The sequence below is a fragment of the Cotesia typhae genome, unplaced genomic scaffold (genome assembly GCF_013202065.1).
Source record: "Cotesia typhae breed Kobodo isofemale line unplaced genomic scaffold, CoteBio_Ctyphae scaffold_45, whole genome shotgun sequence".
Lineage (NCBI taxonomy): Eukaryota > Metazoa > Arthropoda > Insecta > Hymenoptera > Braconidae > Cotesia > Cotesia typhae.
The window spans coordinates 3594254-3605204 of record NW_027423777.1 but is presented as its reverse complement, the minus strand read 5'-3'; the positions used below and the strand labels follow the sequence as shown (position 1 = coordinate 3605204).

The 10951-nt window shown below is 25.8% G+C and overlaps 1 protein-coding gene across 2 annotated transcripts; it reads right to left on the bottom strand.

The window, feature by feature from the left end:
- Positions 1–28: 28 nt before the first annotated feature.
- Picot (putative inorganic phosphate cotransporter protein picot) lies at positions 29–10907 on the bottom strand. Of its 2 annotated transcripts, none has more exons than XM_074257527.1 (8): positions 10633–10907; positions 2428–2618; positions 2120–2362; positions 1734–1821; positions 1205–1431; positions 990–1139; positions 553–927; positions 29–472 (listed from the first exon to the last, which is right to left on the bottom strand). In XM_074257527.1, the coding sequence occupies exons 1-8, from the start codon at positions 10715–10717 to the stop codon at positions 275–277; spliced, it is 1557 nt and encodes a 518-aa protein (XP_074113628.1). In that variant the 5' UTR covers positions 10718–10907; the 3' UTR covers positions 29–274. The 2 variants fall into 2 exon arrangements, with proteins under 2 accessions (XP_074113628.1, XP_074113627.1); XM_074257526.1 differs by lacking the exon at positions 10633–10907 and adding an exon at positions 4601–4839.
- Between the last annotated feature and the right edge of the window lie 44 nt (positions 10908–10951).

Sequence of the window (10951 nt, the reverse complement as noted above, 5' to 3'; positions counted from 1 at the left end):
ATTTAATTTCAAAATTTTAATAAATCTGTTCTTTTTTTTTTTTTTTTTTTTTTTTTTTCAATCATCTTTTTTATGGAGGGAATGAATGGTTCGTTATAATTTATCAAATATAAATATCATTTAAGATTTTATATAAAAGTTAAAATTGAATTTCAATAACACTAAATTGTACGTTAACAACGCTTCGTTATTATTAATATTACTATTATTATTATTATTATTATTATTATTATTATAACTTATTACTATTACTTATTAATAAATTATTAATTAGTCAATGCTGAGTTTCATTGATTACTTTAGCAGCTTCCAAATCAATGGGTTTTCTTCTTTTCTTCTCTATTTCTTCGTCCTTGTCGGGATTGTCCCACGATTGTCTTTGACCAGAACCGAATATTATGTAGAATGTTGCGCCAATTATATAAATGGCTCCACATATTATAAAAACTATCCGCCATTTGGCTTGAGATGGCTGTAATAATTAAATAAAATTTTGCTTATTCTTTTAATAATATAGATTAATAAAAAATAATAATAATAATAATGACTTACAATTCCAGCATTGATGTACCCAGCAACAACTGGCGCAAGAAGCCCGGCAAGATTAGCGAGACAATTAGTAAAAGACATGAGAATTCCAGCGAACCTCGGTGATATGTCAAGATGGTTAACTTTGAATCCAGAGTAAATACCACCGTTTAATCCAATACCGATAGTGAACAATGCGACTGTTAATGTTCTGTCGCACCCGGTGTAAGAAGCGATAATAAATGCTATTGCTGGACCGTATTGACCGATTGCATTGATAATTTTACGCGTTAACGTGTGAGTAAATCTTCCAGAGGAGATCATCCAATCGGCTACTTGCGATATGAACATTGAGAACAGCCACATTGCCAAGTACGGAAGCGAAGAAACTAATCCGTTCTAAAATTAAAATTTTTTTTATAAATAAATTAAATTACTGTAATTAAAAAATATTAACTTACAGTTTTTATATTAAAGTGCAAGATTTGTTTCATGTATGTTGGAAGTTGAGTCATAAATGTTTCATATCCATAATTTTGACTTATATGAGCTATCAATATAGCCCAAAATGGCAAGGAAGTTAATATTGACTTCCATGGTACTGGAGGAGACTAAAAATTAAATAATTATATTGCTTGGAGCCTATAGATTATAATTTATATTGAAAAAAACTTACAGAAGATCCAGCAGTTCCCCAAAGCGCACTCAATATATATTTCTTCTCGTCTTCAGCAATTTTTGGATGCTGTTCGGGATCCTCGTAAACCCAAATTAAAAATACAATACACCATACAGTTCCAACAGCACCAAAAACATAAAATATCGAGGGCCATCCACCGGCAAATCCATATTCTGACAACAAACCACTCAATGGCATCGAAACAATTGATCCAAATTGGGCTCCTGTATTTTCAATTAAAAGAAATAAAATACAAAAAATTATTAATTAAATGGTGAATAAAAAAATGTTGGCGGCAAATCGCTTTGTCAATTTATTAAAAATTTATTAAAACTCTGAATTTCATTTAAATCCAATTCCTCACAACAGATTGGATCCCAGATAAGTGGTGTGGCTAGTACTGGTAGTAGCAGTAGCAGTAGCAGTAGTATTACTTTGACTTGCGATTCATCGTGACTCGCGACAGTACATTGGATTCATTTTCATGTTTTTTTTTTTTTTTTTTTTTATTTATTAAAGAGCTTACCAGCGTAAACGAATGCTCCCATCCGGCTCCTCTCATTTGGCGGAATCCACTTTGCCAGCATTGCGTGCGTACAAGGCACAATTGGACCCTGCAATAGGGATAATCCATTCCTAGGGGGAGGAAATATACCCGGACAATAAAAAAAAACGTTCACACACGAGCTAATTTCTTTTTCGAAATTTATTAAAAAAATAAAATAAAATAAAATAAAATAAAATAAAAAAAAAAAATTCTAATTTACCGTCTAGTTACTTGATATTTTTTACTGTGCAAATATCTACTACAAGAAACTCAATTTAAATAATTAATTTAAAAAAATTAGTCATTTCAAATTAAACGCGTTTGTTTAGTTTTTTTTCCTTTTTTCGTTAGATAAAGTTACTTACCTCTCCGAGACCTTGGATAAATCGGATCACCAGGAGCCACCCGAATCCCCAGCGGGCGGAAATCGGTACCAGAAAAGCAAACACTGAGTTAATCAGCATTCCAACTCCAAGAAAGTATTTTGATCCGTACCGCTTGGCCAAAATTCCAAATGGTATCTGGGTGATGACGTAGCCCCAGAAAAACGAACTGAGTAAGTATCCTTGCATCTCAGAGTCCCATTCGAATGGTCCGTCAGAAGTCGTCTGTTTATTTTTTTTATTTATTATTCATTGAATAACATTAAATTAAATTAATATAGATAACTCACTAAATTTACAGAAGAATTTCTGTCATCAACTCCAGGACACTCGTCTATTACTTCCATTTTTTTGTCATGTTCAGTTGCTGAGTGATTAACCATTGCGACAATTGCTACTGACATATTTGTTCGCATTATATATGCATTCGCCATCCCCAGGAACAACATGAATGTCACCATATGACGTGATCCGATCAATGCTGAAAGAATAATTATTAAATTAAAAAAAATTTTACTCAAGTAAATTTTTTAGACAAATATTTATTTCGACATTATGATAACATTAATAAGATATAAGTTTTACGGGCCACGGGATTCAGATATAATATGATAAAATTCTATTGATAATTATTTATTAATAAAAGTTATTTTTAAATACTATCGGTATATTTATTTCCATTAACAATTATAACCCAGGAGGCAGGCTTCCTACACATTTTTTTTTTCCCCAATTAGAAATTCAATTGACTTTTATGACCACGGCCTTTAATAAATACGCAGTATTTAAACCGAGGATAAATAATTCATGCTTTAATTTCACTTTTAATTCATTAAATAATTATTTTCAGCGCGAAGACTATTTCTTAATAATAAATTAATAATAAAATAGAAAAAAAAAAAAAAAAAAAAAAATAGTGAGTTCAGTGACGGTGATAGTAAAAGACGGAGGAAGGTCATCATTTGAGTTTATTGGCCGCGATCCAGAGTTTGTATTTGCCTCGTAAAAGTCATAATTATTGCTATATTATACATTTTTTAAATAAAGAAGAAAAATTATCATAATACTAATGTTGTACTTGGATGGAAAAAATTACGATAATATTCAAATGATTAGATTAATAATTAAAATAACTTTCTCAATCATGTTATCATCTGGCAATATTTATAAATTATGATTAATACTTTATTTTATCTAATAAAAAAAAAAAAAAATCAGACGAATTTTGAATTTATTTATAAAAAATATAAAATAATTAATGTATTAAAGTTTTCCACATGCGTACTAGATAAAAATAAACAAGTGGTTATTTATACACATACTTTTGAATAAATGTCAACGAGTTAAGCAAACATTTACTTAAGATGTGTAACATATATATATATCTTCAATATAATAAATTTAAAACAATTCTTTTTATAAATAATTAAAAAATATTTATATTATTCGGTGACTAACCGGGAATTGGACAATAATTTATAAAATTGTCTTTGTTTGGGAAAAAAATTTTTCCTGGAGCAGATGCCCCTTGGAGTATTAAATAATCTTCTATTGAGGGTTTTCTAAAACATTTTCTTACAACAGAGACAATGTCTTTTGTCTGTCACAAACAATAGAAAGATTTAAATTTAAAACCCAGTTTAAATTATTATTATTTTATTATTTATACTCAACTTCCTTTCTTTTGAATTTTTAAATTTATAATAATAGTAATGTTTTTTTTTTTTTTTTTTTTTTACATAGACACAATAAATTAAAAACTATTTAACAAACGCCCACGCACTAATGTTTCTAATAGCAATTAGATCTTTAAATAACCGTATAAATACATAAGTATAAGCTTCGGGTAATTATTATTCACTTAAAAGTGCATTTAAAATGAATTAAGAAAATTAAAATTCTTGTAAATGAGAAAAAAATGAATTCAAAAGTCCCTCTGTGATAAGTTTCTTGCAACCCCCCGTAGAGCTCGTTCCAATCGTTCAATTCAACTCATATACTTTGCAATCTGGTTCTATATGTTACACATACCACTTCAAAAATAGACATATATATATATATATATATCTGAACGATTCTCACACTGACAGCACACATTATAGACGAAACCGCATACAAAAACTAAGATCATAATATATGAGTGTATTTGTGAGCACGAGGAGACCGGGTTTTAGTGCACGTGCTCGTCTCGCTTCCCTTGACGACCGACACTCGAATTTGCCTATGCTACACACATATGCATATGTGTGCAAAACTTTGCGACTCATATTACAAATGCTCTTTATTAAACTTTACACCTAAATTCTATAAATATTTTTTTTTTTTTTTTTTTTTTTCAATTTAATTTAATTACTCCAAATTTGAATTATCTGCTTAAAAAAAAAAAATTAAAATTTTCTCTCTATTTAATATTTCAAGTACTCCCATAAAATTCTGTAAATGAAAATTTTTGAAATAAAATACCTCTAGTTTGTTTCGGACGATCCGTTTCATCTAAGCCCGGTTGCTCCCATACCAACACGTGGCCATTTCTTCCTCGGTTATCGTTATTTGCAGCAATCATCATCACTTACAACTTTTTTATTTATCAATTATCAATGAAACCCCGATAAATTTATAATTCACTGTAATTATTATAAAAATATTTTTTACTATATCTGATACATGGTGAATTATTCGGCAAATAATACTAATTATTAGGAGTAATAATTATATTAATTAACAAAAATTTAATTTAAAAAAAAAAAAAAAAAAAAAAAGACACGAAATCGGTGTGAGTTTGGATTGAACTGCGGTAACGACTGATTCTCGCTCGAGGAGATATTCACTCGTCATATACCACCCGACGTAAATATATATATATATATGTGTGTGTGTGTGTGTGTGTCAAGTCCAGCAAAGTGGTCAGTTTGAATGTATTGGTATTGATACTGATAATTATGATTAATACGATACTAATGATATATCGAATGGATACAACGCATGCACCAATGAATTAATGATGATGTAATGAGCATTAAACAGTCAACATTAAACTAAATGTTTAACGCTAAGCTGTAGGCTCCAATCCGAAATCTTACTCGTGTGTAAATGTGTGTAAATGTCGACATTTGTAAGTATGTGTAAGTATGTAAGCGCTATAGTACATACACGCGTTAATAGTTTTAATATATCTATATTTATAGCAATTTAATAATGTATTTAAAGAATGGAGGGAGTAGAAAAACGTGCGTGCGTCGAACACACATGCTTCTCACACACATCATCCTGCATTAGGCACGTGATTCACACACATGATCGCCAACAGACGGACATGATGAATGCGCGGTAAAATTATGAAATACTCACGTAATTTTTTATTTTGTTGCTTTTTTTTTTTTTTTTTTTTTTTTAATTGGGCTGTTGATAGATTTTTTTTTTTTTCGTTTTTTTAGAATTTTTTCAAGTTCATTTTTATGATTTATTTTAAAATTTTGTTGTAAAATGTTTTCTAAAAGTTAAAATTTTATTTATCTTTGTAATAATAATGAAATATTAAGTGAAAAATTACTTGCTGGTCTTGAATTAAATGCCGATATTTAATATTTTATAATTTTTATTGACTTTAAAATTCTAAAATTCTAAAAATTATTATCATTAATGACTAAAAAAAAATATTTATCCAGTGAATCATAAATTAGATAATAAATTCTTTCCTCCGACGATTTAAAAATAATCCTTAGACTCTAATCTATAATCACAGTGATAAACAATAAAATAAAAAACAAAACAATTGTTTAAAAACTCATAACACATGTTAAGTCATCGACAGCTAATACATCTAGCCTAAATAGATTTTAAAAAATAAATTAGCATTTATTGTGGAAATTTCCAATTTAATGACTCATTGAGAACACTTATATATTATTATTATTATAAACGTAAGTAGGTGTACTAGTGTACTTATAAAAATTACACTTTGAATTTATTAAAACATATTTGGTTAATAGTAGTCAAGTAGAACATAAAATTTTTTAGCTCTCTTAAATTTAAAACCTGAAGAAACTAAAATACTGATAAATGCATAAAACTTAATTTAATATTTTTTAAAATTAATCTTGCGACAACATAAAAGATCTAGGATACCGGCAATGTCGCGCTATCGCGTATCATACAATACACCTTTCGTTTATTATTCATTGTGTCAATAGAATATTGTTATAAAGAAAAAATATTCTCTTGGTTATTGTTTACTCGAAATAATTATTATTGTAATATTACCAGCTACGTAATAGTCTAATTGTTTAATTTACAAATTTACATTAAGGATTATTTAATAAATCAACCGTGCAATGGAAACAAGCTCTTTCTACGGAATATATTTTTTTTAAATAATAATAATAATAATAATAATAATAATAATAATAATAATAATAATAATAATAATAATAATAATAATAATAATAATAAGCGGAAAAATGTAACGTAAATAGTCGAGTCATATAAAATTATTGTAATTACAAAAATAACAATAAAAAAAAAATAAATTACCAACAAATTACCGAGTGCAAGAGCGTGATCAATGATTGATATATTTACAGGATGCAATTCTATATATATATATTTTTTTTTTTTTCTTATAATAACAATTGTTGTGTTTAATAATAAAGTTAAAACTCTGCCAAAAGTTAAATAACAATTGGAATAAAATTTAGCAAATAGACTTTTATAAATTATTTGTTTTTAAATTTTTATTATTGTTGTTGTTGTTATTATTAAGATGCAAGTTAAAAATTTATATACAAATGTCAGTTTATTTAAAAATGACATTCGTAAATAAAGTTAACCGTTGAGACGCAAAGTTTATTTTAACATCTGTTGAATGTGCCAAAAATTATTGCTCAAGTTTTTTTTTTTTACTCATAATTAATTGTTTAATTAGCTTCCTAATAAACGGAGTTTCATTTTTATAATCATGACAGGGAAATTTAATTTTTCTTGCTTTTTATCATTTTTGCATTACTTGGAACAAACTTATACGTTTATAAAAAAGATATAAAATTACAAGGTCACGGTCGATTAATTTTTATCCAAGTAAATCTTAATTTTTTTAAATTAAAGATTAGATTATTGTCTTATTTTTAAATGCTGGAGCAAAATTTTCAGATCTAGTATAAGAATTCAAATAGGATAGTAATTAAATGATAATTATGTGTTTATTTATAAAATTCGTGTAATTACACCGACAAGGTCGAGTATTATTCTTGTGGAACATGACGCAGACATACTGTGTCAGTACCTGTGAAATTGCGCATTAAATTGAAACATATTAATTAATTAATAAATTATATTTTCAATTAAAATTTTATCAAATCCTAAATTCAAAAATTTTTAATAAAAAAATCTTGAAATTTTTTTTAAATTTTTAAATTGAATTTTATTTACAGCTGATAAGATAAATTGTTCACTCAACATCAGTTGATAATTCAGAAAATTGTTCATCGACTGTCGGCTATTAAAAAAATCGTGAAAAAAAATTTTTTAATAATTTTTGTTGTTATTTATTAGAGTGCAAAAAAAAAAAAAAAAAAAATAATAAAACATAAATCAACAAACGAATAAAATAAAATAGGATCGTCTTGTTTCCTGTTACAAGTAGAACGCGGATGTTGGCGATTTCCTGATTATCTCATTACGTGAATATAACCGCGAGATGTTTAAACCCACTGATAGTGTCAACTCTTTTCATTCGAATCTTTAGTGTCTTTTTACTTTGCGAGAATAAATTGAGGTGAAATTATTACCAAGACTCACGCTTGACCTTAATAATTTATAATTCAATTATAACTTGTTGGTTCTTGCACAGACTTTTCAGCCTTAAAAAATCTTGCATTAAATTATAAAATTCTAGTCGCCTAAATTATTTATTTAGTTAAAATTTATATAGTTTTTAAGATTATTAATGTCAAGGGTAAATAAAAAATAACTTTTTGAGTAGCATCATCCTATTGCTAGCTCCGATTTATTGACATACCGGATGCTAAAAATTATTCATTAAACTTTGTTAAACTTATCATTTCATTATACTAAGTGATCATTGCGTATATATGTTTATGTAGTAATAAAATAAAAAATAAAACATTTAAAATCAAAAATATCATATCCCATAAATAAAAATTCTAAAGTGACACGACCGATGTCATTTATGTTATATATTGTTTATTTATAAAACATAGGTATTATATAGCGTAATTAAGAGAGACTGTAAATAGCACCTTGAGTGCAAGTAGATGCTTTTAATGATTATTTTCCGCTTTAATCATCGAGCAAGTATTATCCTCATGTTACATATATATATATATATATATATATATATATATATATATATATATATATATATATATATATATATATATATATATATATGCAAGATCAAATATAGAATATTATAATTATGTCTACATACCGATAATTATATACCATCAATACAAATAAATTATTTATTAATGACTGATTTTATGAGTCAATTTAAATGAAGATATTTTATTTATCGCAATCGGATTATTTTAATAAATATTTTGTTAAAATATATATCACTGAGAACAACTTTCACCTTTCTCTGTTGTGATTATTTATATTTTATAAAATCAGGGTTTTAGTCTCTATTTATGATTCATTTATATATATATATATATATATATATATATTTTTTTTTTCCTTCTTATCAATTTGTTTACTGATAAGATATTTTATTGAAATAAAAGCTTCAAGATTTGTTACTATATATATTATTATTTAAAGAGAAAGTGAAACAACGAGTAATTGATCAAATAAAATAATATAATGAGCAAATTGTTTTTTAAAATTATTAATTCCTGGGATTTAAGAGATATTACTCTGAACTGATTTTCAATTTATTTTCTTGAATAATAAATTGTTTTTATGAAGCTCTTTAGAATCTAATCAATTTTAGGAGAAATATCTGTTTAATTAAAGGTAGTAGGCTATTTTTAATTTCTCGTTAATTACTTAATACAAAGCTAAGAAATTTTTTTAGCAGTAAAAATTAATAAAGTCAGAAAAATAATTATTGTAAGTAATTTATTTAATCTGTAAGACAAGTATAATGAAATACTTGAATAACCTTGATGTTACGCCTTAGAATAAAATAATAATATTTTTTGACATGCCAGCAATTGGCTGTTATAAATCATACTCTTATCGTCGTGTCGTTAAAATTAATTACAAAAATAGTTATATCAATAAAAAATATTGAAATGATTGATTAAATTTTCGTCAATTAACCAGTGAATATTTTCGATTGTCTTCTTAGAAGCAATTAATGTTTATGCCAGCGACAATAATAGAGAGTCCGATGACATTAAATAAAAAATTATTGATTGTTTATAAATAATTATAATTAAAATGACATTTACTGGATTAAAGTTTAAAAATTTTAATTATTAATAGTTAAGCTTTGTGATGCAATTTGATAATTCAAGTGATTGTGATTTGATTAATCTAATATCATAATCGACGATACTCTTTTTAATTGCCCGACTTTAACAAATTACTCTAGTACAAACACTTCCGTAACACGTGCAATGATTGTGTCAATAAATTACTAGTTTATTACATTCTTTAAAGTCAACAAATTAATTTTTCTTTATTATTTACTTATATAATGTTTATCAATTTTTTTTACAATCGCATTTTATTTATATTTGATTTTAAAATAAAATTTTTTTTGTATAAAATAAATATTTATAAGTGATTTTAAGGTAATATTTGATTTTAAAACCAATTACTAACATTATTATTATTATTATTATTATTATTATTATTATTATTATTATTATTATTATTGGTTTACGTTTATCTTTTAACAATTATTAAGTTATCAGTAACAAAAGATAAATTTTTACTAGTAAATATATTTATTAAAGTTTCAACTATCGTTAAAAAATTAAAACAGCTGATAATAAAAAATTGAAAATTTTATGAAAGATTTTACAAAGTCTTGATGAATTATTTGGGCTAAGTACATTACTCAAAAGCAAATGAATGGATTTTAATTAATACACTGATGAAAAAAATTACCAAGTCAATTGACACTTTAATATTATTATTATTATTATTATTATTATTATTATTACATACGTAATAAGAGAGAAAGTCTTTTGTAATAATTTACTCGTCACTTTAAGCACTCGAGCGCTCATTATATTTTAATATTAAAAAAACCCGCGGTTTAAATAATAAAAATTATAATCTATTTTCTATGTAAAAATTTATAATCCTGTTTTTTTTTTTTTAAATTATTATTATTATTATTATTATTATTATTATTGGATATAAAAATATAAATATTTGAAAGTAAAACGCTGTTTTGTGTCAAGATCAAACAAAAAGTTCATTATCATAAAAAATGTCACTAATTTTTTTATTTTGGAGTAAAAAATATTAATTTTTGTAGAAAATAATTGCACGAATAATTATAAAAAAAAATTACTTACTTTCTGGAACGGGTACTTCAGAGTCAAATACTTCATTTGGTTTTTTGATATCAACTTTTGAAGAAATGCCGTTGTCTGCACCCATTTTTAAAAAACAATTTTTTTTTTTTAAATGAATAAATATTTCTCACGGAATCAAAGCTCAGTTGAGTGAATTGATTACAATGAATTAATATAAAATGTATTTAATAAATAAAACAAATAGGAAGATGGTCGAGTACTTGTAGGAAGTAAACTGTGATAGAACTCACAGCCACTCACAGCGTGGTCAGTGTGTCACTGGCAGAAAGCTGCCGGTAGCTGCGACACTTTAGGCCTC

Excerpts from the sequence above, each read along its gene's own strand:
- Picot (XM_074257526.1), bottom strand. The coding sequence starts at position 4,703 with ATGATGATTGCTGCAAATAACGATAACCGAGGAAGAAATGGCCACGTG. Across the intron at positions 1,822-2,119 it reads TTATCCAAGGTCTCGGAGAG|GGTCCAATTGTGCCTTGTAC; the intron begins GTAAGTAACTTT and ends TCCCTATTGCAG. Across the intron at positions 928-989 it reads TGCACTTTAATATAAAAACT|AACGGATTAGTTTCTTCGCT; the intron begins GTAAGTTAATAT and ends TTTTAATTTTAG.